This window comes from Cordyceps fumosorosea (assembly GCF_001636725.1).
Source record: "Cordyceps fumosorosea ARSEF 2679 chromosome Unknown scaffold_2, whole genome shotgun sequence".
NCBI classification, from domain to species: Eukaryota; Fungi; Ascomycota; class Sordariomycetes; order Hypocreales; family Cordycipitaceae; genus Cordyceps; species Cordyceps fumosorosea.
This window is the reverse complement of record NW_017387302.1, coordinates 671,535-698,641: the sequence shown is the minus strand read 5'-3', so window position 1 is coordinate 698,641 and position 27,107 is coordinate 671,535. Positions and strand designations below refer to the sequence as shown.

Below are 27,107 nucleotides of genomic sequence, written 5' to 3'. Positions count from 1 at the left end.
CCCATTGGTATTGGTCCGTTCTGTTAACAAGCAGCTCCGTGTCTCACTTTAAGCATTCCTTTGTCCAGCAAATTCCTTTTCTGAACCGCTGTCTGTGCTGCCATCACATTTCATGAACTGGTCATACAAGACACAAATACTGGACATGCAGGTTTATAAAAACGGCAGCCAGCCCCCGCACGGTTGTCTGTACTGCCAACCCCGAGAGTTGCGTGCACTGTTGGTTCAGGGTTACTCGGAGCTCGAAGTTGCAAGTAGCACCAGATCGATCGTATCACACCCGACAAGACGCGCCTTTCGAAATGAAGACGACGACGACAATCATAGCCGCGTTGGCCCTGGCAGCGACGGGCCATTCTGCCGCGCAATGGCGTGCAAGCTTCGACTCTTCCTCCGCCGGCGGTCACGAGGAATTCTCACTCGAGCAGATCCGAAATGAAAAGTTCAAGGGAGTTGACCCGGTCGATGCTATCTTACAAGCTTACGCGCGATACGCGACTTTTATCCCCGCCCGCATCCAGGCTGTCATTGATCGGACGCCTGAAGTTAAGCTCAAGTTCCCGGTCCTGGATTCTGGTAAGATGGTTGTCTTCCTCCGAACGGCCACCTAAGTTGGTTGTACGTTGATCGCCTTCTAACAAGTTATCGTGTAGCGGATCCATCCGTTGTACGTGCTGAAGCGTCACCGCCGGCAGATTTCGACTCGGAATATGCGCTTCCCGTGAGCTTGGGCACGCCGCCACAGGTTCTTCCCTTGAACCTGGACACCGGCTCTTCAGACCTGTAAGAGCCACCTAAACCTTGCCGCGGGTCCCCGACGACATGGGGCTAACCTCTCCGTCGATAGATGGGTGTTTTCCACAGATACCCCCCCACAGTCGCTCAATGGCCAGAAGCTGTACTACCCCAGGAACTCCAGCACCAGCGAGCCGCTCCAGGGAGCGACCTGGAAGATCAAGTATGGCGACAACTCGACCGCCAGCGGCATCGTGTACCTGGACCGCGCAGCCATCGGCCCCGTCGGCTACGACAAGCAGGCCATCGAGGTCGCCCAGGCCGTCTCCAGCGCCATCGCCCAGGACAACTTCATCTCTGGCATCTTGGGCATGGCCTCCAGCGCCGCCAACACCGTCACCCCGAACAAGCAGCTGACCTTCCTGGACAACATCCTCAGCAAGCTCAAAAGGCCGCTCTTCACGGCCAACCTGCAAAAGGCCCGCCCCGGCAACTACAACTTTGGCTACATCAACGAGTCCGAGTACACGGGCAACGTCGCCTACACCCCCATCGACCCAAACACCCCGTACTGGATGGTCAACCTGAGCGGCTACCAGCTCGGCGGGAGTAACGGCTCCGCCTTTTCCAACATGACCATCCGCGGCATCGTGGACACGGGCACGTCGCTGCTGCTGCTGCCCCAGGACGTGGTCGACGCGTACTACGCAAAGGTGCCCGGGTCGCGGCTGGACGCGAGGCTGGCCAACGTGGTCTTCCCCTGCAACGCGACACTCCCGAACTTTGTGTTCGGCGTTGGTGACGGGTACCGCGGCATCGTACCGGGGAGCTACATCAACTACGGAAGAGTCTCGAACAGGGAGTGCTTCGGCGGGCTGCAGTCGTCCACGGGTATTCCATTTTCCGTGTTTGGGGATGTTCTCCTCAAGGCGCAGTTTGTCGTTTTTGACCGAGGCACTCTGAGGGTCGGGTTCGCCAACAAGCCGACTGTTTAGGCATCGAAAATGGCTGACGTATTGATCATGATGATGGGAGATAGCGTATGGCGGCGCAAGCTGAGTCGGGTTGGTAAAAGGTGGCGGTGTGCTTTTTATACGACCACGAGACTCAAATGTCTGGCATGATGAATCTTGTTTATTTATTTTCAATGATTTTTCAGACTTCTTGAAAGCTCAACTCCGAGGAGATGGTGTGATGCGTCTTGGTGCTCGCCACTAGGGAGGGCTAATTAGTAATCTATGGTACCGTAATCTACGACTCTCCCAAGTGCCATACGCTCCTCTCTTATTCAATACCTGCATCTACAAGCACAATGACAGACTCTCGCGGCCGGAGACACGCTGTCGTACGGGCAGGTCGGCGAGCTGGTGGACGCGTATTATGAAGAGGCATTTCGGAGGGAGCTCTGGGATCGGGAGGAGCTGGCGAGGCAGCTGGGGGAGAGGCCGGGCGACGTCATGGTCAAGTACAGGGAGACGTTTGCGCACGGGGTCGGCGTGGCGTGGGACATGGAAGAGATGATCAACTATGAGAGGCACATGGATATGACGGATGTAAAGACGTACTTGCGAGACGTGTTGGTAATAAGGAAGGCTAGGGGCTCATAGTTTCTGTCCAGGTTGGTCATGGACTGGATGCCGGCTGATGTTGTGGACTGACGTGACTGACTCCTTGTCGAATGGCCGACCAAGACGTGTATGTATTCCGCTGAGAACCAATAACTTCTCTATTTGCACTTTTTATTCTTGCAATATTAGATAGTTACTTGCGGATTTTCAATTCTTTTGTTCTGCGCAGGTTCAGCCACCTATTCGTTGGACTGAGGCGCACCAGCTGTGGCTGTGGCTGCGGGCATCATCATCACTTTCCACTCCCTCTTCCTCTTTCTCTTCCTCCTCCTCCGTCACACAAACGAATTCAGCCCGACTCTCCGCACTACCATCGGAATTCTGCCATCTCAAGACTCAAAAGAAAGCCACTGACCCTGGACCTCTCGGGATAAAAGCTCTCGCGCATCTCTCTCCCAACTGGCCATCGCCTGGCTATAAAACATAGCGGCTGCGTGATTGTTAGCTGCAAGTTCATACAACAGGCTCGAATACTTACAATTTCAAGTTTTGTCTATCAGTCAAGTCAAGCTGATTCCTGTCCACAACTCGGCTCTCGGTGGTGCCGTCCGCATTGACCGTCTCAACAACGCCGCTGTCGTCGACCAGATTCTCCCGCTCGATCCTGTCGCGGCGCTTATTCTCCCGGTCGAGGTAGATGCGAAGGACCAGGACGATGATGGCGGGGACAATGGCGGCGACGACCAGGAGGATGATCCAGGTCGGGCGGTAGCGCGGCTTCCACTGCGGGCGGAAGAGCTGCGGCGAGATGATGTTGCCGAGGCCGTACGCGGCGTGGTACAGGGCGATGACGGTCGTCTTCTTGGTGTGGCCGGCCGAGGCGTTGGCCGCCCAGATCATGACCACGGCGTACGGCACGCCGGTGGCGGAGCGGATCCAGATGCCGGTAATGAGCCCCCAGCGGTTGCGCGACGGCAGGCTCAGCAGGAGGACGCTGGAGAGAGCGGTGGGAATATAGGCGAAGAGGGAGATCCAGGCGCGGCTGTTGGTGGTGTAGCGGAGCGCGACGGCGGCGAGGGCGAGGCAGGTAAAGTTGAACGCTCCGAGGACGGCACCGAGGAGGGTCGTCTGCAGGACCGTGAAGCCGAAGGAGTTGATGAGGAGAGAATACTGGTTCGTGGTGCCGTTGGCCATTTCCTGCGTGAGGGCGTGCGCTGTGAAGAGCCATGTCTTGGGGTCCTTGATGGCCTCGATGAATTGCTCCCTCTTGAAGCGCTTCTGCTCAATGCCGGAATGGTTCTCCTTGATTCGAAGGATGGCCTTGGCGCGCTCCTCAGGTGTCAGGAAGTGAGCATACAGAGGGCTGTCGGGGAGCAACAGGTATACAAACACGCCAAATAAGATGGTCACCGCGCCACATAAAACTATGTTGCCGACCTGGTTCGTGAGCAAAGACCGACTTACACGTGGTAGGTAGGAGGATGGGTGACTTACACATGAGCCACTGCCACGGCGCAAACTGGTTGGTGTGGATATGCAAAACGCCGTATGAAAGCAGACCAGAAGCGATTGGGCTCCCGTTACCGACCGACCACATGATGGGCATCAAAACGGCCTGCTCTTGATACGTGAAGAACATGGACATGATGAGAAGAAACGCCGGCACGATGCAGGCCTCGGACAGTCCCAGGAGGAAGCGCACGACAAAGAGCGAGGCAAAGTTTCGACAAGGAATATGAAGGAGTGTTATGCCGCCCCTTGGATGTTGTGTGTGAGAAGTTGGGTCCAAACAAGATGCACAGTTGGTGCAACCAGCGTGAAGAGAAAGGGACATACCAGATGACGAGGTTTGCTGCGAGCCACTTCGCGACCGGAAACCTTTGCAGGGCCCAGTTTTGAGGAAACTCGGCGATCATGTATCCGAAATAAAAGATGGATGATAGCCAGTTGTACTGGTTGGCGCTGAGGTGAGCATCTTTGAGTATCCCCAGGATTGCCGAGCTGCCGAGCTGTTTCTTGATTAGTCTTGTCTTGCACCCCAAGCCCGCTTTCGATCCGGGTCCCGACATACCGTTTGCTTGTCCAAGAACATGAGATGGTATCCGATGCATAGAAAGGGAAGGATACGCCATATCAGCTTGTTGCGAATGCTGACGGCTTCTTCCGGCGTGGGATCCGTAACCTTGACCTCGCTGAAGAGCCTGAAGCTCTCGTCGGCGTATCGATCTGGAAGCTTGGGGGCGCTGGCAGGGACGGCATGGACGCTATCGCTGTCACCGTTGGCTCGTGCTTGGCTTGCAGCCACTGAAGGGGCGTCTTTATCGGAGATTTCAGTCATGGCGGGCTTGCTTCTGTGTAATTGTACTTTGGAAGTAAGTCGTGAGCCAGCCAGGCAAGACAAGCAAGCTATTCAACGGCCAACGCTCAGTCCAACGACTTTTGGTCCACTACTTTTGGTCGGCAGGATGAACTAATGATGTAAATATTCATATCAGCTCCGTTCGTCATGAGAATAGGTCGGTTCCGAATTTCGGTTCCGAATTTCGGTGTCGAGGTGCGATAAGGCCAGGCAGATAGACCCTCTCACGCCATAGTTGGAGTCTTGACGTGATGGATCGAGTACGTACAGAATCAATAATGCGGGATTTGTAAGAAACGCCTCAGAGGGGCTTCTAATCAATTAAATGGATTCTTGTAAAAAGGAACTCGGTGAAAAGAAGTCGGTATCCTTGAGTGTCGTGTATTTTCCTCGTAGCCTCGTCCGATGAGGAGGGGTGGTGGCTGGATGAGCTAACAGCGTAGCATTCCGGCTTATTCGCGAGCCTTGCTTGTACCATGTTTCAAGAACCCTCTTTTAGACTTTCCCAGCCGTCTCTTCACTTGCTTCCTTTCATCAAAGTACAATTAACGTGCAATGGCCACGAATAACGAGCCGTTCCGAGTTCTCATTGCCGGCGCGGGAATAGGCGGCTTGGCGACTGCCATTTCCTTGGCGCGAGTGTCGGGCATACCAAACCTGGACATTCAAATCTACGAGCAAGCTCCGGAACTGCTTGAAATCGGGGCAAGCATCGCGCTGAGTCCGAATGCATGTCCAATTGTTCCTGTTGAGTACGGGATAAGAAGAAGACGAAGCTAACTCTCGATACAGGGTTTGCGGACACTGGAGCGGCTTGGAGTTCATGAAGCTCTGAGCGACGAGCTTGGCTTTCGAGGTCCCAGCGGAATTCCGCAGATATTTCGGTATACCTCACGTACCAATCATGTACAGATCTAGCAGCAGAAATTGTACTGACAACCACAGGCACTGGAAGACGGATCAGGTTCTTTCCGTGGACACTTACACCAACGTACGGGATCGCCGCCACCAGACGACGCGGTTCCATCGGGGCCACTTGCACGGTGCTCTGCTCTCCCACGTTCCCAGATCCTCTATTCACCTCAACAAGCGAGTCATCCGAGCCGAGGCAGGGGAAGAGGGGGCTGTTCTCTACTTTGAGGACGGCAGCGAGGCTCATGGTGGCTTGATAATTGCCGCTGATGGCCTCCGATCAGTTCGTTGCCGGCCCGCACCTGTCAAATACGAACACCAACTCACCATTGTGTAGAAAGTCAGACAGTCTTTGATCCCGGATTATCAGCTCAAGTTTACCGGAAAGGTCTTTGTACGGTCAACGTTCGACGCGTCCTTGGTGGAGGGCAAGGTACCCGACCTGCCACACGATGCCATTCACTGGGTACATCCACCAAAATCATGACCTGCCTTTTCCTCTTGGGTAACGTAAAGCTGATTGTTTCCCAGTGGGGCCCCAAAGATTCGTTCTTCGCTTCTAGGCTCGGAAAGGGCCAGTACACCACCGTCGGCGCCTACGACGACCCGCGCAGCGGTCCGGAGCTGGACGTCGCCTGGAACCAGCCCGGCAGCGTCGACCTCTTCCGGGCCCGGTTCGGCGGCGACTCCTCCTGGAACCCCGTCGTCCGGCGGCTCGCCGAACTCACGCCCAGCGTGCGGCTGTTCCCGAACTACGCCGGCGCGCTGGCGCTCGGCCTCGCGCTCCGTCACGTGGCTGTCGAGTTGGGAGCAAGCCTGGTATTGCCGGAGATTCAGCGTGCGTTGACGCTGTATGACAGGACGAGGCGGCCGCACGCCACGAGGTTGCTGGGCATCATACACGGCGCGCTCAAGCCTACGCAGAAGTCGTATGGCTCGGCGGAGGAGGAGGACGATGCGCTGATGAAGAGGTTCAAGAATAGGCCGGACCTGACGTGGTTGTCGGAGCACGACGTGGAGGCTGCGTTCAAGCAAACGGAGGAGGAGCTTGAAGGTACAAAGGGGACGCAGCAGTTGGTGGTGGCTGAAACAAACAGCAAGCCCAAGAGTAAATTTTAGAAAGAATATGATGACATCTTGTCGGCAAGGAGTTCGTCCTGTTCCGGATAAGACCAGGCACAGAAACGTGAACGGCACGGTTGTTGATCTCCTATGCAGTGGTTCGGTGGGAGCATTCATCCGTTCCGGTTATACCCTGAAGCTTCCAGTCAACAATTCCTCCTGTCCTGCTGCAAATCACAATCTCTGCGGTTGAGAAAACTTCCTCTGACAAGCACCTTTCCTATGCAGCTTGCCACTTTGACTCATCTATGACTCAACTCAGCCTTGGAGGAAAGCTGTCGCCCCACATGATCACAGAATTGCCGTTGTGTGAGTGAGGCTGTACTGACTTGGCCACTGCAGCGTCACATCGCAGCCTTGTTTTGCAGTGCTGCGATTGAACATGCGCCGATGGCTGGCTATATATAATGGCTACCATGCATCACTCAAGGTGGTCACTATACAGCTATGAACCGTCACTGGAGTAGCCAAGAGACGTCCCTCGTCTTTCCGCTCTCACAGAAACTCATCACACCATGGACTCGGCCAGATATAGGAGCCCTCCGCAGCCTCCTCCCCTGTTCAACGGCACGGCCGAGTCGATACTCGCCACCATAAATGCCGCGCTTGATCGGCATCGGGCCGTCCTTGATAGGGTAGTGGCCCAAGTCACCCCCGCGACCGCTACGTTCGACACGGTCATGAAGCCCATCCTCGAGAGCGAGAACGAGGCCGACAAGGTAAAGTGGGTGAACGGCTTCTACCAGCTCGCATCTCCCGACCCAGCACTGCGCGATGCTTCCCGCCAGGTCGAAGAGCTCATCGACGCGTTCGACATTGAATGCAACACCCGGGAAGACCTGTTTGCCCTCATCGACGCGGCGCACGCCACCCGACACAGCCAGGGACTGGACGGGGAGAGTCTCCACCTGCTGGAGAGGGAGTGGCAGCGAAACGTCCAGAACGGGCTGTTGCTGCCTGCGGGACCTGACCGTGAGCGCTTCAGGGAGGCGCTTCAGGAGATCAGTAGCCTCTGCCTGGCCGCGCAAAAGGTCCTGGACGAGGACACCGGCGGCGTGTGGTTTCGGCCGGAGGAGCTCGAGGGAATCCCCGCAGATGCCGTTAATATTGGTGACCTGGAGAAGGGCACGGGAGAAAACGAGGGCAAGGTCAAGGTCACGTTCAAGTACGATCACCTGATCCCGCTGTACACCTACGCGATACACGAAGCCACAAGGCGGACATATATGCTTGCGGTGGTCAGCAGGGTGAGCGAGCACCAGCCCATACTAGATGGATCTTCCATGAGCCCCTTCAATGCTGACCGCGCCAGGCAAACGTGAACGCCCCCTTGTTCCAGCGCATCATTGAACTGCGCGACGAGGCCGCGCGGCTCGTCGGCTTCGACAACCACGCCGAGTTTCGCATCAGCGCGCGCATGGCCAAGACGCCCGCCCGCGTCCACGCCATGCTCCAGACTATCCTCGACCTCACCGAGGATGGCGTCCGCGCCGACGTCGCCGCCCTTCTCCGCCACAAGCAGGCCGACTGCGTGGCACGTGGCGCCCCCTTTGACGGGACCCTGCACTTCTGGGACCGGCTCTTCTACAGCCGCGTGCGGCGCGAGGTGGAGTTTGGCGTCGACGAGGCCGCCGTGGCGCAGTACTTTCCCGTGGGACCGACCGTCGCCGCCATGCTCGCCATGCTCGGGGAGCTGTTCGGCCTCGTCTTCGTGCGGATGGACGAGGAGGCGGACCGCGCGCGGATCAGCCCAACGGGACGCGCCGGGGACGTGGCGTGGCACCCGGACGCGAGCCTCTACAGCGTCTGGGACGACGATGACGACGAGCAAGGCGGCGGCGCGTTCTGCGGCTACCTCTACCTCGACCTGCACCCGCGCGACGGCAAGTACGGCCACGACGCGTGCTTCACCCTGCAATCCGGCTTCACGCGGCCCGACGGCCGCCCGTTCCACCCCTCCGCCGCGCTCCTCTGCAACCTGCCCGGACCCGCCGCCGAGGGGTCCAAGCCGGCGCTGCTCCACCACGCCGACGTCGTCACCGTGCTGCACGAGCTCGGGCACGCGGTGCACTGCCTCGCGGCGCGCTCGACGCACGCGCGCGCGCGCGACGTCGCCGCCGACTTCCTGGAGGCGCCGTCGCAGATGCTCGAGAACTGGTGCTGGACGCCGAGTGCGCTGCGGCGGCTGTCCGGCGTGCCGATCCCGGAGGAGCTGGTGGCCCGGCTGGTGGCGGCGCGCGGGGTCAACGCGGCGCTGGACGCGCGGGACGCGGCGCACACGGCGCTGTTCGATATGCGCGTGCACTCGGGCGAGTCGCCGGCGCACGTTCGGGGGATGGACTGTGGTAGGCTGTGGAACGAGCTGCGGACGGATCTCACCGGGCTTCATGGGCCGGGGGACATGGGAATGTAAGTGGGGAGTTGCCATTCCGCCCGGGGGGGGCAGCGGGTTTTGACTGACATGCGGCGATAGGGACTGGGGCAACGGACACCTGATCGTCGACCACTTCATCACGGGCTACGACGCCGGGTATTACGGCTATCTCTTCTCCGAGGTCTTCTCGGCGGACATGTTCCACGCGGCGTTTAAGCAGGATCCCATGGATGGGGCGCAGGGCCGGCGGTATCGCCACCTTGTCCTGGAACGGGCCGGCACGATGGATGAGATGCAGTGCCTGATCGAGTTCCTAGGTCGCGAGCCGGACCCGAGGGCCTTTTTCGAAGACAGGGGGCTAACAAAGTCTTGATGGGACAGTGGAAGAAGGATAGAGGATAGAGAAGATGGAGAAAATAAAGACTATAAGAATTGTGATCCATCAAGAAAGATAAGCCTGATTATTATCAATGTAAAATTACAGCACTAGACATAACTTGTGAGAGGGACCTCTGTATCCTCCCCCCCAAACAACGACAGTTTTCTCTCGCACCAACTCCCTACCTGTCAGCCCGTAGGCCGAGCCCACAGAACTTCCACAACGCATCATCTTCCACGCATCATCTTCCACTCATCATCTTCCACGCATCACACTACCGGTCGTAAATGACCTCTTGAACACGAGGGTATAGACGCACCATCTCCTGGTACAGTTCGGGGTGGTCGTTGACCATGACGCGCGGATCCCAGCCGGCCGCAACAAAGATGGTCTCAATACCGCTAGAGATGGGGGTCGTGAAGATGTTCGCAATCTGGAAGCCAATTAAGAAAGCAAAGGCCATAATGACGGGGGTGAAGCCGCCTCCCCTGTTGTAAGCGGGGTTGGTGATCAGGAGGTAGAGGTATGCAAGCAGAGCGCAAGCGTAGCCGACGAACAGGGCACCAAAGGATAGAACAGGGCCGATGAGACATTCCTGGGTGGTAGGTTAGCAAATTCAAGGTAGAGGCAGGAACGGACAACAAGCTTACGTTGACGAGGGCGTCGATACCGCGGTCCTTGATCATCTTCCATGTATCCTTGGCTGCCTCGATATACTTCTTTCCGTATAGGGCGATGTGAGCATAAGCGTATCGGTTGATGAATTCCACGGCCCACTCAATGATGCCAAGAAGGCACTGTAGAACGCAGAAAAAGGCCATGCCAATGAAGCCGCCGATGCCGCCATCGTCGGCTGACGATTGCTTCGCGACCGAACAGAGCTGGCGGAGGAACTGAATAATTGCAACGATCAGACTGCCAAAGGCAATGGAACCGAAGCTGTAGGTCAGAGCGCGCTTCGCAGAGCTACGGGTCGCGTCCTTGGGGAAGTTGTGGACAGCAAAGTACCAGGCACCGTAGACGCCGCAAATGATTGTGTGAATGGTGTTCTTCAGCCACTCAGTAATCCAATACATGGCGAACGTGATAAAGACCATCAAACCAATGACGGTCCCCTGGCTGCAGCCGGAGCCGTTTGGTCCACAGTTAGGGTTGTTCGAGGACGGCTGCCATCGAACGTAGATGCCGACCATGGTGGCGGAGAACCAGGCACCGAGGGCAGTGGCTAGGATACCGCCGATAAGACTAACGATGTAGACATGGCCATACTTCTTGCTGACGTCGATGCTGGTGCGAAGCATGAGAGCGGAAAAGGGAATGCGAGGAATCCAGGTCCAGAACGCAAAGGCAGTGAAGACGGCAAAGATAAGGAAGACGATGCCAGCAGACCAATACTTCTTATACAGATAGTATATGGCGGTTCCAAACGCGAAGACCAGGTTGAGAATACCGGTGACCCAGATAAAGGCCTTGGGGAAGGTTCGGGCGAGGCCGACGTATGCGATCGAGAGAACAAAGGCGGCGCCGAGTGCGCAGGCGAAGAGAATCAGGGTGTTGGAGTTGATGGAGAAGGTGTTGGAGCTCTTAATTCCAGAGCCGTGTATACCAGATACGTAGCCGCGAAGCGCAATGACGGAGACGGCAACGTAACCAGCAAAGACGAGGAGGAACTATAATCGAGGTGGCGCGCGTTAGCGAATAGATCGACGTGTAGGTGCAGCAGGGCTAGCTCAGGCAGGTATTTAGTAGACGCACGAGAATAGCAGCCCACAAGTCGTTGTATTTGGGCTTCTCGATCTTGAAGGCTTGATCGAAGCCATACTTTTCATCGTTGGAATTGGGAGGATTGTAGCTGTAGGGCGGCGGAGCGCCGTAGTTGTAGCCGCCCTGGTCGTAGCCTCCATTATTCTGCGGCGGCGGCGGAGGCGGCTGCTGTTGCTGCTGCCATCCCTGGTTGTACTGCTGCTGATTGTACTGTTGCTGGCCATACTGCTGCTGACCATACTGCTGCTGACCGTATTGCTGCTGCTGGCCGTATTGCTGCTGCTGGCCGTACTGGCCATGGTACTGGTCACCCATGGCGGGCGTTTGTCGTGTTTACGCGCGCGGTGGCGGTGCCTGGAAGTAGATCGATCGGGGGCGGGCGCCGGACGGGATCGAGACGCGTAGCCACTGCCGGTTGTATGGCTAGAAAGGCAACGAACGGCGGGATGAAGGAAGGAATGACACCTTTGTAAGGAAAGGATGTAGAAGGGAAAAAAACAGCAGAATTGAGGGGGGGATGAAGCGCAGGGCGAAACAGGTACATAGTTAGCTGTTGCATTGGTACCTGCAGTGGGGAGTCAAAAAGCTTGTGGGGAGGTGAGTACTGTACATGTAAGGAGGCCCTTTCAAAAGTCATGTGTATCTTGATCATAGATTTTATCGTTCTCTCTTTTCAGAAATGTCGTCTTTCTTATTTTCTTAATTTTAATTTATTCTTTATTTTTACTATCTACTCTATCTCTGTCTTTTCCCCTTTCAGAATCGCAGTACCTCGACTTCTGAAAGCTACATCTGTACTCCGTAGCTAGAGGCAGTGCTGGAATGCCAAGTCCAAGCACAGGTGTTGCTGGGCGGCAGCGGGACAATCAGACAAGACAATCACTCATTCGGTGACGACTTGCCAGGATTATTAGCGTCACAAGAAACCTCGTCAGGCCTCTATTAGCTTGGCATGCAGGCAGGCAGGCAGACAGCCAGTCCTTTCGCGTCTTCTTTCCCCCCCGCGAAAGCTAAAGGTGCCGGAACCGAATCGACAGAGGCGAGAGATCAACAATGCGAAGGCTGGCTTTCCATAGCTCTGGTTTAGCTCCGAAACTAAGTTCAACAGGTGGGCGCGTCATGGGCCGAGCAGCAAGTAGATAGGTGTGCTGGGCAAGGCAGTCTTTGGTAGGGCCAGCATTGTTGTGGGCCGCTGCGATTGATTGCCGGGCACCGGAAATTGGCTTGACTATGAACGGGTGGTGAGGTCATACAGGGGCCAATTTTCAGCTGATGTGGTTGGTGATGGCTTGATTGCCTCGGTCGACGGCGCGTGAACGTGGACGGATAGTTTCGTCCAATTCAGCATGGCTTTGCGGCGATCGATTCAGTGCGACTGCCTAAAACAAAACAAATAATTGAATCGGATGCTTGGCCCTGGGAGAATTCGCACACGTTTTGACGTATCTGTATCCGTACCTTTTTCGTATGATGCACTTGTTGTCCTGTTTCGCCGATGCTGGCCTTCAGTACGCCGATGCTCCACCGCCAAGTCCATCGCCCACGCAGCTGCTGCTCCCATCGCATTTATAGGGATGCGTTTTGTTATGAGTGATGCCCCAGGTCCCGAATTTTATTCAAAACTTGATGAAAGAGGAAGAGAAAAGCCCAAAATGGGAAGAGTACATGGATCCATTACGGCGATGCTTTTTCTCCCAATCGCCCGCGAAAGCAAACGCCAACCCATGGAGCCACCATTGACGTAAGCCGACATGTTGCTGGCCAACACATGCTGGAAGGGTTTCCACCAGCCTTGAGTCACCAAGCCTGGTTCAAGGCTTGGAAATCCTGCCACTAACAACTTCACCACGAGCTTCATGGACCAAAAGTTTCTGCTGTCAGAATTCGACCGCCTCATCAGCGACGGTCTGGTCTTGTACGATGACAAACAGACCATCCGGCGCCAATTGGATGGCGGCCTCAAAGTACGTTATGAGCATTTGCACACCCTCCCCCTTTATGTTCACGCTTAACATTGACTCGATGCAGTTCCAGTTCGTTCTCACATCTGCTCTGAACAAGAAACCCACGGCTGCTACCGCGGGCACTCAATCCAAGGAGCTCGTCGAGAAACGGGTGCGCCCTGGCAGCGACATTGACGCCAACGGATATGAAGTCGGTGAGGTCGGTGGCTCCCACGTCCTTGTTGCCAACAAATTCTGCTACGCGCGGCCGCACTACCTGCTGCTGACCAAGGACGGCCATCGGCGGCAGTACGAGCGGCTCGACAGGGCGGACCTCGCCGCCGCCTGGACGCTCCTCTCCGGCAGCGACCTGGACAACTTTGCCGTCTTCTTCAACTGCGGCAAGGGGGCGGGATATAGCCGGCTGCACAAGCATATGCAGCTGATGCCGATGCCTCCCCATACGTTTGCGTCCTTCCTGGACTCGGCGGATGGCACGGAGCCGGAGGTACCTTTTCGGTGGTTCTACGAGCGATGGTCGGACGCTGGCTCATCTTCCGTGGATCGAGTTGTCGACTCATACCGGAAATTGCTGAAGCAGGCCACCTCGTCGGTAGAATCGCAGCAGGAGTACAAAGCAGACGACTCCCCGGGAGCCGCCTGCTCTCACAACGTCATCATGACTTCAAGGTGGATTGTCGTGATTCCGCGCCGCAGGCCCTCTGTGCGCGATGAGTCAGGCGCAAATGCCATGGGGATGCTAGGCTACATAGCCGTGCCGTCGCAAGAGGGCATTGATACCTGGGCGGACCAAGGGCTCTGTAACGTACTTCGTCAGCTGGGCGTCCCCATCTAAGCAGCACGCGGACTTTGGAGAGCGGCTGCGATGCACGCGAGGAGCATTTTCATGGCTGATAGAATTTCTCGTAGACTTTTGCATGGCTCTAGACATTGTCTGAATGAAGGTAGACTTGTTGGGGAATAAATTCATCTATGATTGATCAAACTATGGCCAGCCATAGTTGCATATGTACATGGGGATATGGACATGCATTCATAAAACTCTATGCAGGACCGTCAAGGCGTGCCGAATCGGGGGTTGATCTTGTCGTGAAACACGATTGTCCCGTTGAGGAAGACGGTGCCGCTCTTCAGGATCGGCACGCGCCCGGGATGAGTGCCGTTGGCAGGATTGTTCACAATCGTGCCGTTCTCGTAGATGATGCCATTCCACATGGGGATGAGCTGCTTCGGGCCCGGCGCGCTCAGCGTAAACGCCTGCGCCCTGGGCGGCGGCGGCAGCAGCGGCGAGCGGCCCTTGCTGATGTCGCAGTTCTCGCTGATCATGTACAGGTTCATCCCGACCGCCAGGGTGTACAGCTCCGCGCTCAGCTGGTCCCACGCGTGGCGGCCGTCGACCACCACGCCCACGTAGTCGACCAGCGCGACCGTCGGGAACACCTCCGGGCTCATCGCGTTGAGGCCCATCCAGTACAGCGCCGGGTTGGTCGGCTGGACGGCCATCTGCTCGATCGTCAGCGCCGTCGTAGTCAGCGGGTCGGCGCTGATGATCCACTGGCCGATCAGGAACTGGTCGTTGGCGAAGGCGCCGGCGCGCGACACCGTCTTCCACTTGGCCGTCTGGTCCTCGGCCACCTTTTGCGTGTCCGGCAGGTTCGACCAGTTGTCCCAGACAGGCAGCGCCTCGGTGCGGTAGATGCCGTCGGCGACGGCGTCGTGCGGCACGCCGTCCTGCAGGTTGCTCGTGTCGAGCAGGAACAGCACGCACCCGCGCCCCCCGTTGCGGTCCATAAAGTACGACGCGGGCTGCTTGTCAAACGTGGTACCCCCGGCATCGAGGCCGCCGCACCGGTCGTTGACGCCGCGCAGCTTGCCGAAGAACTCGTTGACCATGTCGGCGGTCCAGTAGATGGGGCCGAAGCTGGGGATGTTGCGGATGCCGATCAGGTACCGCACGCGAAACAGGATGATCTCGCCGGGGTTCTCCGCGGTGAACCGGTTGACCTCCTGGATGACCTCGTCGAGCGCCTCGCCCGTGTTGCCAATGGCCACGTCCGCCCTCTCGTCGTTGACGTGCAGGATCCAGTAGCCGTACTGGGCCGTGTTGGTCGCGTTGTGGACGGTGCCGACGCGCAGGTCGAAGAGGCGCGAGCCGGCGCGCAGCTGGTCGTAGATGGTGATGCCCTGCGTCTGCGTGTTGGGCGCGGAGCCGAGCGAGACCAGGTTGCCGCTGATGCGGCTCATGCCGGCGTCGTGCGACCCGGGCAGGAACAGGTGCCGCAGCGGCCGGTCCTTGATCACGTCGTACAGGCCGCGCATCCAGTTGCCGGGTCCGTGGCGCAGGGATGCCGCGAAGCCGTAGGTCGCGCTGCCGGTGATGACCAGCGTCACGGGTGCCTCCTTGCCCGGGTCCGAGTACTCGCGCTGGCCGAGGCCCATGCCGCTCAGGTCGAACACGGTCCGGCGCGGGTAGTCGTCGGGGATGTGCGTCGTCGCGCGCACCATGAACTTCTTGTTGGTGCCCTGGATGGAGTAGTAGGCCTCGCCGTTGTCGTCGACGGGGTTCTTGCCGGCCTTGGACGTGTACTTGGCGACGTTTTGGCGCGACCGGCCCTGAGGGATGTCGTCCCAGTCAAAGATGTCCATCTGGTACGAGTGGGTGGCTCCCTTGTCCAGGACGAAGCGGTGAGGGGTGAGGTTGACGATGGTGATGTACTGCTTGGCCGGGAAGCCGACCTTGCCAAAGGGGATGAGGGCCCATGGTTGGTAGCTGCCGGCGCGAGGTACCTCGTTGCTGTAGGTTCTGTCTTGACTGCTGCAGCTGCTGTCTCTGGGGGAGAGGTGCTGCTGGCCGCTGACGAGCGTGAAGCTCCAGAGGCTGGCGACAAGCGCGTATAGCGCGAGCTGTTGGTGTCTCATGGTGGTGATGTGCAACTGCCTCGGATCGAAACTGCAATGATGAACCAGAGACTGACAGCAAGGCCGCGAGACGAGAACCGAGTGCTCGTGAGTTCTATATATACAACTACACAGCTGGGATCTCAAGGCAGAATCACATGGACGGCGAGGGAGAGTTCCTGACTTCTTCTTGTGCGAAAGTGCGCCGGCTCTATAATAAGACAAGCCAAGCAATAGCCACCCCCCGACCGGGGGCTGACTGACATTGTCGCATGAACGGGCGGGCAGGTTGAAGACACCATGCGCCGACCGGCATGGAGGCGGCCCCAAAGGGACGCCAGTGTGCGCATTGCAACGATGGAATTCCGACCATGATCAACCCTGCAGGTTCGCTCGCGGGAGAGATGTGGTTAGTTCCAGGGGCGTGGTCAGCGCCGAGCTGTCGGACGCTTCACGGAGCGTGACTGGCTGGGATGGAGATGGTTGCAACGCTAAGATGTGCAAGGGCGCCACCTGAAGGTCTCATCAGGGGCGGGCCTTGGGAGGTCGAGCATCAAGTGACGCCGAGCAGGGTCCGTCAGACGACGAAATCATTGTCTCTGGGTTTTGGGAGGAGTAGGGGGCAGTTGGTGGTTGTCACGATATTGTCGTGGGGGCTTGTTGGAGCTGAGTTGTAGAGCTGAGGTTGAGAGTTGAGGAAAGTAAATCTCGGTAACTAGAGAGTTGGAAAGAGCCGGCTGATTCCTAGTTACACTAGGAGTTGAGCCAAGAGAGACAACTCGCGTCCGTCTTGAATCAAAGGTCTCGCTCTCGGCTACATCCATGCCGAGCAAGGTTGATCAGCCCAGAGTGATTTTCATCAACGACTGTAAGGGTTGATCATTTTCTGCAAGAATCCGATCAAAATTGTCCATGCACTTTCCGCTCCTCCACATTATTAGTTATTACTTTCTTCTTTCTGACTTGCAGCATTCCAAGGGTACATGCGAATAGTCTCCTCCCCGCACGGTAGCGCTTGATGCTACCAGCCAATCTCCGACCAGAACTACCTGAACAGGCCATGTTCCCGTCCGCTGTGGGCTGAACATGCAGTTCTCCAGGGCCATGCTCAACGTTTTTATTGGCCATCGGGGTTCGCGTATCGGGGACCAAGCTGGAACGCCCTTGGCGGTGCTGAAGAGAGGAGCTGGACGGTGTGGCGGCGGAACAAAGAAACGCCTTCGCAATGTGGAGGAAGGAAATCAACCAAAACCCCACAAATGCATTGGAGGCATCGCTGAGGCATCAAGTGCAATAACCACAGAGTACTCGTTCCACCAAGCCCCTGTCACGCAGCTGAAATCGTTGGCCTGCTGCAGCTTGCAGGCCGCTGGGCGCTAGCATGTGATGGGTTCGGTGACAGCTGAGTCTGCCAGATGTATGCATGTGTTTTGTAGATGCCAAAAACCTTTGTCACCCAAGACAAATTAAATTGTGACATTTTGCAGGTTTTGTCTAAAATTTCAGACTTTGAATCGCAAGCATACGCAAGCACACGGATGGGGCTACAACTGGCGCTCCGATATTGGCAACGGCTCTTCAGCCAGGTAGGCTTCTGAAATTGTCTCTGCTCTAAGTTTACAGATTAGTCCACATACATACCTACAGTACATCGGAAAGGAAACACTGGGCGAAGAACATTCGACATCGCATAGTGTAGATCAAGAGCCATCCTGCTCAGTGACGTAGCAGTTCATCAACGTCATCAAAGGCACCGATATCTTTTAAATTCGTTCTTATCACAGGTCAAGCTTCGCATTGACAAGTGAGCTCTCTATCATTAGGCTTCTCTCCAGGCTATAAACTTCCCCGACAGGTTCGGAAGGTTCGCCAGATTTGCCCGTGAATGGCGTGAAACCCGCAGGGCCATTTCTTATATGGCGGCTCCTGAACAGACTGCTAGTGTACTGCTTCTCGTTTCGAATGGTCCGCGATAGGTTTGTACACATCCCAACATCTAAAACTCGTTTTTATTCGTTGTCAGGTCGGCAGAATACTGCCTGTGCTGCCGTGTGCTGCTGGGCAATGCGGCGCGTTTTTGGGTGTGCGGGATCGCGGCACGGCAGCATGAGTGCACTCAAGCCTGGAATCACAATCACATCAATCCACGGATAAACTGATCCAGGCCAAGCTCAAACAACTCATTCCGTACACCGTCGCCGCCCTTGTGCTCTACCGGCGCCAGGGGGTTCTTGGCCACTGCGTGACAACACTCATTAGCGCATTGTTTCCCCAGTTTCCCTCCTCGAGAGAAAAGGGTATAGAAAGAGAACTAACCGTATTCGACCCAGAGGTTTATGTATATTTGGTGCAGCACGTTGCGCATGCTCGGCGAGGCCGTGTCGGTCAGGAGGACGAATCGCAGGTTGGCCGGCGTCTCGTAGTAGTGCAGCTTGTACTGGCCCGTGCGGAAGCTGATAAAGGCGTCGTCGTCGCCGCCGAGCTTGCGTGCCATGTTGCGGAGAGAGAAGACGGTGCCGAAGATGAGCTTGGCGTTGTCGTCCGAGGAGGCGTGAGTCGCGGCCGTCGGCGGCGGCGCAGGAGCGGCTCCGGTGCTAGAGGTAGGGCGGCTGACGGACGGAGGGAGCCATGACTTGGAGTATATGCATTCGGCTGCGAAGAGAGGGGGGTTGCGAATGTAAGGTCAGTCGCACGCGATTCTTCGTTGTAGAGAGGGCGATGGACGGGGGAGGTTGGAAGCTGGCATACTGTGACGGTCGAAGATGTAGAAGGAGTAGACGGCCATGATGGCGGGGAGAGAGAGGTAGGGGGAGGGCGCCGGGCGGGCGCAGTGATGTATCGGGTTCGCTCGAGGGGAAATGTGTACAAGCGTCGTTTCCAATGGGTTTCGCTGAGCTGGATGACTCAATTTGGATGCAATCAGCGGCCGTTGATTTGTGGTGGAAGATGAAGGTGTCGCATGTCGGAGCCCTGGCGGGCCGTTGAGTTGGACAGGAGCTGCTAGAGGCTTGAATTGTGGCGCGTTCCTGGTGGCGCAGACTGTGGAGGAGGGGTTCTATTCATCGTATTAATTAAAAGGGCAGCCCAAAAATGAAAGGACGACTGGCATTATTGTAGGTGATTATACCAATTAGAAAAGTTTTAGTTCAAATCTAATATTCGAGTCTTTTTGTGCAGCTGGTCCAGCTCAGAGGAGCCTGTCAACCGAGGGGATGCCACAGTAGGTACCTGCAGAGAAGCTCAGTACTTATCGATCGAGGTGGTGTCGCCGTTTTCCTAATGTCGCTTCGCTTTTCCCTTTTCTATATGCTTAATCGTCGACATACCTATCGCATAGAATCTGTACGTGTATAGCATTGTACGAAATAAAGATACATACGACTTACCAACATAAGCGATGCAGGGGATCCTTGTTTGCACATCACCACTTGCAGCTTCGTGGCGATTGCCGAACGCTGCCAACACAGTACAATCTGCCTACACCAGACCTGGTCCCCGAAGATCCCCTTTGCCGAGAATTTCTTCGCCACCGATCTAGCAGCCATGTAGTAGCAATCTAGAAGCAATCTCGATGCATTGAAGAGTGCTTGCGCCGGGACACTTGGCCGAGGTAGCAAAGGGGACTTCTCTCCACTCACACAAACCATAACAAAGGCCAGCAGCCCACAGGGCAACAGGCCAGCCAGCCAGCCAGCCTTGCCTGCTTACTGGTAGTTGGCCGACTACCTAGACTTCCAGCTCTTCACGCAAACGAATGCACCCTTATTATGCCAGTCAAAGCAACCCTTTCCCACAGCATGGTCTAACAGTCCCAACGGCTTTCTATCGTCTTCCACAAGAAACCCTCTCCTTCCCGGCTTCAACTTGCTCTGGTGAGACGCCGTTGTGCAGCCTCACCCCGCTTCCGCGCGCCGGCTGGCGATAGCTCCTCTTCTCGCTGCCTACATACCTCCAACTGACAAACCCCTCTCTGCTGACTGGGTACAAAACTCGCGGCTGAGAGGAGCACCTTACCTTGGGCGCACCACGTTTCTGCGGCGCGGGGCTTTTTCGACGATAGCTCTCTTTTCTTATCCCTTTTTCACCCGCGCTGCTCCAGTCTCGCCGTAGGAAAACGGCCTCCATCTGCTGCGAGCCCATCCATAGTTACTAGAAGCATGGACAGCCCATCTGTCGCGCGTCCGGCTCTGGCGCCTACCATCATTAGCACCCCTCAGAGTGAGCCGTCTCTGCCGTTACATTACGACTCAGCCCAAGATTTGCCATCCTCACTGGTGCCTGAGCGGCCACCATTGGCGACTAACGCGTGAGTCAACCGGATCGACGCACAATCAAGTTTGATTAACCATGTCTTCTGCAGCTCAGATCCCCCCGGCCTACAAAGCTTCCAGAGCCCTCTACGGCAGCATAAAAGACAGCCGAGTGCTCATCGCGAGGTCAAGGTGTGTACTTGTAGCCGACTACCCCAGCCATTCATTCGCAGCTAACCAGAAAGGAAACCTTGGATGCCCGCGTCGAGTACGCAAGCGACGAAGATGACGGGAGAACCTACCACAAGATCAATCAGTACACCATTATTGAGGAAGTCGGTCGCGGCTCCTACGGCGCTGTCCACCTTGCGACTGATCAATTTGGCACAGATTATGTACGCATGCATGCTCAGTGCAATCATCAAGATGTATGCAAAACTAACCCTAACCAGGCAGTCAAGGAGTTTTCCAAATCCCGCCTGCGCAAGCGTGCGCAGTCCCAAATCCTACGCCGTGGGCCCCAAGGTCGTCCTAGACGACAGCCCTTGCGCGTCCGCAACAACGGCGAGGTCTTGACACCGCTGCTTGGAGGAGAGCAGCCCGGCGAAAAGGAGGATGCCCTACACCTTATTAGAGAAGAGGTGGCCATCATGAAGAAGCTCAACCATCCCAACCTCGTGCAGCTCATCGAGGTCCTCGATGACCCGGGCGAGGACTCACTCTACATGGTCCTCGAAATGTGCAAAAAGGGCGTCGTCATGAGGGTTGGGCTGGACGACCACGCCGACCCGTACAGCGATGATTCGTGCCGGTATTACTTTCGCGACCTAATTCTCGGCATTGAATACTGTATGTCTCTCTTGCCTTTCCGTAACCAGAGCCTCGTCACTAACATCTTAGTGCACTCTCAATCCATCATTCATCGCGACATCAAGCCAGACAATCTTCTGGTAGCAGCGGACGATACTCTCAAAGTCAGCGACTTTGGTGTCTCGGAATTGTTCGAGAAACCTGACGGTATGAAGATTAAGAAGTCGGCCGGGTCTCCTGCATTCCTGGCGCCGGAGCTGTGCAGCCCTCACGGCGAGGTGTCTGGTACCGCCGCCGATATCTGGTCCATGGGCGTATGCCTCTACTGCTTCCGCTACGGCAAGATTCCCTTTAATCGAGCGAGCGTGCTGGACATGTACGAAGCGATTCAAACGGAGGAGCCCAAATTCCCGGAGGATGAGGATCCAGCGTTCAGAGACATAATGAAGAGGCTCCTCGAGAAGGACCCCGAGCAGCGCATCACAATGGCGGAGCTTCGTGTAAGCGCTTCCCCTCTTCTCGTCACGGACCACTACTAATTGTACATAGGAGCATCCATGGATCACCAAGGCCGGCACAGACACCCTACTCTCTAAGGAAGAGAACTGCGCACACAAGGTGGAGCCGCCCAACGAGCTCGAGATCAGCCGTGCTTTCACGAGAAAGATGGACAATGTATTGTGCGTTCTCAAGGCCATTTCCAAATTCAAGTCGCTGCTGTCCGATCGACGGGCCCGGAGCCCTGCCGTGACGGAGGAGATCCAGGAGGGCACGTTTGACCCCGTGGAAGAGAAGACGCGTGCCGAGGAGATTGAGACGCTCCTCGCCCAGCGCCGCGAGGCTCTCAACAGACGCACGCGCGGCAGCGACGACAGCACAGGCAGTGTCGGCGGCAAGGGCCATGCCAAGGACATTAGCGATCAGGAGCCGCTATACCTAGGCATCGGCACGAGCTCGCGGCACGCCTTCTACCTGGACGACGAGTCGGGCACAGACGACGTGGTGGCCGACTCGCCGAGCGCCGTCGACTACAACATCTACGACCGCGCCTACGAGCAAGCCATCAAGGACCGGCTCGACGCCGGTCCGTCCGCCGTGCGGCCCGTCATGTACCTGACCAAGTTCGTCAAGGAGACAGAGCGCTTCCAGTCGTTTGAGAACATTGTCGAGGGCACCATCTTCTCACCGGCGTCGGCGGTGCGCGAGCAGATGCGTGAGCAGATGCGCGAGACGCGAGCCAGCCTCCAGGAGCGCTTCACCTCGCCCTCAACGTCCAAACTGGCCAAGCTGGTCGCCAAGATTGGTCTTGCGGACCCGCCGCAGGCCGCTGCTGACGCCCCCGCGCCGTCAGTACTGGACGACGCGGGCGTAAGCGCCCTCGTCGGGGACGAGGCGCCCGTCGACGGCGACCATTCTAACAGTGCCACCAACGGCGGCGCAGGCGGGGACGCGGAGGCAGGAGGCAATGTGCAACCTGAGCCAGAAGCAGCAAAGGCGGATGAAGTCGAGGCCTCGACGGCGAGCAAGACAACCCCCGCCGCCGCCGCCGCCGCCGCTTCGGCTTGGCAAGACAGGGGACCCCGAGGGTGACGCGCCGCGACCGGTATGGGCCACGCAGAGTGATGGTAGACGCTGACAAGCTTGGTCGCACAGCAGTCGACACGCGCACGACGACAGCGCCACTGAGGGACCCTTGTGACCGGCAACTCAGCCATAACGTTTTCGTGCGACCTTTGGGCTTCCTTTCCCATCTTCTTCTCTTGCCGTTCATAGCTTTGCCACTCTCTGCGGCCTCGGGAAAAAACGGGTAGCCTCCCTCAACAAAAACCGGACGAAACCCTCCAGACGAAGCTCTCTCCTTTCTTTTTTTTCTCCCCCTTGGCGGCGTCAGCCATTCCGCGCCTCTCGCACCAATCAACCACAATCGCAAAGGTCCCTGCGTCGCACCGCATTCTGGAAGAAACGGAAAAGGGGGGGGGGGTTGATAAGTCGGTCGAGATCTCTCTCGACTGAGACACGGCACAGCCAACGGCATGGCAAACGGGGACGAATTAGAGGCGTTGCTCCTGAAACCTCTCTCGATGTGAGCCAGCACAGTCGAGTTGCCAAGGCGCGTCGCACGGCATATCAGTGAGAAGACGAATTGTCGGTGAGGACTCGACAGGCGAGCTGTTTGTCGTCCACCTACTTTTCCTCACTTGAGCTCTTTTGTGTTCGTCCGTGTTGCATGGTAGCATCTCCTCTTTTTCTCTCTTTCATGCCAGGATATTTTAGTGTCCATTGAGAAAGACGAGGAAGGCCACGCGCAACAAACAGGGCTGGGCGATGCCAAGGGTCTGTCTTTGTCCTGCGGGAGCTAGCCAGGGATGTTTATTTTTGGTGTATGTTGTTTTGTTCATATGTACTTTGCGCGTTGATACCCTGCCTCTGCATGCATGCATGCTAGTTATACTATGCGCTTTTTTTCTCTTTTGACCAGAAACCTCGCCTTTTGGACACGTCCTGCGTGAATCCTTGTCGTTTTTGCGACGTGAGCAGAAGATGCGCCTCGTTGACTCCATCTAACTCCTTCACTTCGCCACTGTCTCTCTCTTACTTGTTGTTGTCCGATTTGCTGAATCTAGATCCAGTGTTGTCGGTTGTTTTCCGCTCCCTCCGCGTGACAAAGACTTGCAACCCATGCACCCACCCCCCGGTCCCGGAACGGGGCCCCGGGGAAGCCGGGGCAAAACGTTTCAAGGACTGAAAAGCCTTCACTGGGCTAATTATGAAAATTGACTTACAATTGGACGTCCAAAAAGCACCTTCGTTGTTGGACCGTCTGTCATGTGCTCAAGCCCCCAAGCTGCGCGCCGTAAGTCTGCTCTCTCCGGCCTGCCCGGTAGTGCATACGTGCATGCCCCAACAGCATCATCGCCCACACGGCAAGCATTGATGCAGGCGGAGCTGCGCCATGGCAAACGCAGCGCGCTGTGCACTACCCTCGGTGGTGGAACCTCTTGCGGTCATCTCTACGTCGTCAAGAGGAGCTGTTGGTTTCTTTGGGCAAAAAGGATGGCCTGTTGCTGTGGCAGTGTTCTCGGAATTCAGACTTTCTGGACAGCAATGCATGAACAGAAAAGTACAGGCTGGTAATGGCGTTTTCTTAGCCCCCAATGTAGATCTACGATGGCTCAACGGAAGGGGGCGAAGATGGGATCAGACATCCCTACCGAATACTCCGTAAATCCAGTCTGCCTTTCCATGGTTATTAGCAACAACAGTTCAAGGGGACTATTTGGCGGCAAACCCGGAAATAATTTCCCCACAGCTTGGTCTTGGCATTTCTGTCCTGTACAATCTGACCGGGAACTCCCAGTGCTCGGTGATGGGACATCTTTCCGGGCCCTGCTTTGCACACTTGCCGGCATGCGATGTAAGTCAGGAATCGCAGGGATCTCTTTTCCATGGATAGCATCCGGCTTCGCCGTGATATAGAGATGGACACCTAGAGTCCATGGTAACAAGGCTGTGGAGGACCTGCTGCCGGTGTTGGGCATCAATCATAGAGCGGGTGCGTGAGACGGTTGAAGAGCGTTCCCACTTGCCGGCCTAAACAGTGAGAGTCGTTATCTTGGTGTCTTGATGTGTAAGCAGGCCTCACTTTCTGCAGCATCTCAGTTGCTGAACCATTGAAAGTCCGCCTCTCGCTGATCAGCCCTCGGGGCCCGCGCGCCGTACGCTGTAGCGGGGGCGGGGGGGCTCATTCTGTCAGCGAGGAGGGAAAAAGAGGCTCGGTTTCCCAGGATTGCCCATCCCGTGCGCGGAGTGACGTAGTGTTCTTGGCTGACCTTTGTCATGGCGCGCGCGATGATGTGTCGTGTGTACTTCATTATGTACTTATCCCATTGCGGGGAAGACGGAGACAGACAGGCTCAGTCAGTGTCTGCTTTCCGTCCAACATCGTTCAACTACTAGCTCGTTCCGTTTGTTGGCCGAGAGGAGAAATTTCGTCTCGGTGGCGCTGGGGATTTGCATTTCTGCGCCATTTTAGACGTTCCTGTAAATAAATACCCTATGTATTCCTGCAGCGCAAGAGAGAGCCTGCCACTCTGCATACCCACCCACCAGGTCAAGCGACTCTGGTTTGCGAAAAGCGAAGTCTGCGTGTAGATCGGCCCATTTGACGCTGGACGTTGTCGGGAAGTGGTGTGCAGCCATGTCTCTCCTTGATGCTCCCGTCTGATGAGCGAGCCTCTTGCCACACGAGCGTTTCTCGGTTGTTGCGATATGCTGCCACGCCTGCAATGTGCGTCACTTCAGTGCGCCAATACATTACTTGGCCTTCACACTTACAACGGCGTAATGTGTAATATGTAATGCAGTGTCGCGCATTCTGACGCACGCCGCGCGCTCAGTGTCTCATATGCAGAAGCAGCCCTGCTTTGTGCTACAAAAGACCGGTTGACATTGCATCAAATTGTAACACAGAGTCGCAATCAAAGGGGCACCTCTAACCGTTACGGTAATCTCCCGCACGGGCATTCTAATGCCCGAATTCGATCAAGCAAGCTTAAACAGAACCGTAGTCAGCGTCAAGCTTGAGTTCTTCGTGCCTGATCCAGTAGTCTGCAAAGGCTTTGGCCGAGTCGCGATGCGCTTGAGTCGGTAGCATTTCTTCACGTCCATGCATACCTCCATGCTAGCAACGCTGCGAGATGTGGACAGCCATGCATAGGATGAGGCTACTGACGCCACGCGGTATTCCAAGTCGGAACACCAAATCAGCCTCGCAAATCTTGGTCGCCATTTTTACAGGCGCAGCCAGTCTTCGCGGCCTTTGAAAATGAGTGACCATTTGCATGGTAGTGGGGGAGCCAGACCAAATTACAGCCGCAAAACGCTGCAATGGCAGAGATGCCGAGGGACAAGCCAGCAAGGCGGTGGCGTTTTGAAATACAGTGCCCTAACGCAAAGCCTTGCAATAAGCCAAGACGGCAAAAGAAGCCGATGCGGACACGGGATAGGGCGGCGGGGTAGGGCAGGAGGGTCGGGTCAGCTAGAGAAGCTAAAAGCTGTCGGAGGCTTGTGAGAGGCGACGAGGCTTTGCAACGAGGGGATGGCTTGTCCATGTGGTTTCCAAAGTTCTTCGCGGCCGAATATGGATCCGAGTTGTGAACAAACAAGCTTTGATTGGAGGGCCAAGCGCAAACACCCTGAACGCGTCGAAGCGGGACATTTCCTTGACAGCTTTTTGCAAATGAGGATGAGCAAGAGGCGATGTTGGATCGACGAAGAGGCTTCCAAGTCACCTGTTCCAATTACTGGTAGCGAGGAGTCCTAGTTCCCGGGATTAGTTAGACAGAGACGGGAGGCGGAATATGATGCAGGCGGTCAGCGGCTTTAGAGTCGACAGGCTGTTGGAACCTGCCTCTCACGGTTTAAGTTGTGCGCCTTTCTTGAGCCGATCGCCTCACCTTTCACCTCTTCCAGACTGACAAAGGCTTCCAACGCAGCCATGCCAGTCAGTCGAAAGGGACTACGGAGGACTTAGCCAGGTTACCAAGCCTAATAAAAGCAAGCAGGGTCTAGTCTTGGCTCCATCTGGGATCCAACTCGTCATATCCACCTGTCTTTACCCTCGCAGAGAGCTAGGGTAAAGGGAGTGGACAAGGGTTCGGTTCGGCTGTCAGCTTAATATTTGCTCTCGTATGGCTTTTTAGTGCATGGATTGCTGCTTCTACTGCATCTCGACTCGGAACAACAATCGGTGTACAGCATGGAGTACATACCAGGAGCGGTCCCTCAAATGCGTAGCCGTCGAGGTAGGAGCATGCCAAGCGCAATACGAACCAGCCGCTGCATTTGAAGTTTGTGTGGGTGGTGGAGGATGGGCTGTTGTCGTGCGTCGCCTCACATGAATATGCCGCAATGCCCCGCGTAGTGACGTCGCTGAGTCCGTAGCACCATTTCGCAAGCGGCGCCAACCTTCT

General features: G+C 56.4%; 9 protein-coding genes across 9 annotated transcripts; 5 read left to right on the top strand and 4 right to left on the bottom strand.

Annotated features, from left to right (window-relative positions):
- Nucleotides 1-302: 302 nt before the first annotated feature.
- On the top strand, nt 303-1,730 carry ISF_01367 (endothiapepsin precursor; the record flags this gene model as incomplete). The annotated part of the gene is made up of 3 exons (XM_018844974.1): nt 303-576; nt 654-783; nt 848-1,730. 3 exons carry the CDS (start codon nt 303-305, stop codon nt 1,728-1,730), a joined length of 1,287 nt encoding a protein of 428 aa, XP_018707740.1.
- Nucleotides 1,731-2,777: 1,047 nt separating this feature from the next.
- On the bottom strand, nt 2,778-4,641 carry ISF_01366 (Major facilitator superfamily domain, general substrate transporter; the record flags this gene model as incomplete). Its single annotated transcript, XM_018844973.1, has 5 exons — nt 2,778-2,793; nt 2,842-3,727; nt 3,798-4,060; nt 4,140-4,312; nt 4,375-4,641. 5 exons carry the CDS (start codon nt 4,639-4,641, stop codon nt 2,778-2,780), a joined length of 1,605 nt encoding a protein of 534 aa, XP_018707739.1.
- Nucleotides 4,642-5,217: 576 nt separating this feature from the next.
- On the top strand, nt 5,218-6,693 carry ISF_01365 (Aromatic-ring hydroxylase-like protein; the record flags this gene model as incomplete). The annotated part of the gene is made up of 4 exons (XM_018844972.1): nt 5,218-5,414; nt 5,608-5,857; nt 5,912-6,040; nt 6,106-6,693. 4 exons carry the CDS (start codon nt 5,218-5,220, stop codon nt 6,691-6,693), a joined length of 1,164 nt encoding a protein of 387 aa, XP_018707738.1.
- A 518-nt stretch (nt 6,694-7,211) lies between these two features.
- On the top strand, nt 7,212-9,443 carry ISF_01364 (metallopeptidase MepB; the record flags this gene model as incomplete). The annotated part of the gene is made up of 3 exons (XM_018844971.1): nt 7,212-7,943; nt 8,009-9,105; nt 9,170-9,443. 3 exons carry the CDS (start codon nt 7,212-7,214, stop codon nt 9,441-9,443), a joined length of 2,103 nt encoding a protein of 700 aa, XP_018707737.1.
- Nucleotides 9,444-9,723: 280 nt separating this feature from the next.
- On the bottom strand, nt 9,724-11,528 carry ISF_01363 (Choline transporter-like protein; the record flags this gene model as incomplete). Its single annotated transcript, XM_018844970.1, has 3 exons — nt 9,724-10,044; nt 10,100-11,119; nt 11,205-11,528. 3 exons carry the CDS (start codon nt 11,526-11,528, stop codon nt 9,724-9,726), a joined length of 1,665 nt encoding a protein of 554 aa, XP_018707736.1.
- A 1,541-nt stretch (nt 11,529-13,069) lies between these two features.
- ISF_01362 (ATP adenylyltransferase) lies at nt 13,070-14,012 on the top strand (the record flags this gene model as incomplete). The annotated part of the gene is made up of 2 exons (XM_018844969.1): nt 13,070-13,177; nt 13,242-14,012. The coding sequence occupies 2 exons, from the start codon at nt 13,070-13,072 to the stop codon at nt 14,010-14,012; spliced, it is 879 nt and encodes a 292-aa protein (XP_018707735.1).
- A 221-nt stretch (nt 14,013-14,233) lies between these two features.
- Nucleotides 14,234-16,096, bottom strand: ISF_01361 (LysM domain-containing protein; the record flags this gene model as incomplete). Its single annotated transcript, XM_018844968.1, has 1 exon — nt 14,234-16,096. One exon carries the CDS (start codon nt 16,094-16,096, stop codon nt 14,234-14,236), a length of 1,863 nt encoding a protein of 620 aa, XP_018707734.1.
- Nucleotides 16,097-18,209: 2,113 nt separating this feature from the next.
- Nucleotides 18,210-18,860, bottom strand: ISF_01360 (transport protein particle complex of the golgi, subunit bet5-like protein; the record flags this gene model as incomplete). The annotated part of the gene is made up of 3 exons (XM_018844967.1): nt 18,210-18,313; nt 18,392-18,727; nt 18,824-18,860. The coding sequence occupies 3 exons, from the start codon at nt 18,858-18,860 to the stop codon at nt 18,210-18,212; spliced, it is 477 nt and encodes a 158-aa protein (XP_018707733.1).
- Nucleotides 18,861-20,232: 1,372 nt separating this feature from the next.
- On the top strand, nt 20,233-22,725 carry ISF_01359 (calcium/calmodulin-dependent protein kinase kinase; the record flags this gene model as incomplete). The annotated part of the gene is made up of 6 exons (XM_018844966.1): nt 20,233-20,381; nt 20,436-20,517; nt 20,559-20,720; nt 20,778-21,174; nt 21,226-21,635; nt 21,685-22,725. The coding sequence occupies 6 exons, from the start codon at nt 20,233-20,235 to the stop codon at nt 22,723-22,725; spliced, it is 2,241 nt and encodes a 746-aa protein (XP_018707732.1).
- Nucleotides 22,726-27,107: the final 4,382 nt, after the last annotated feature.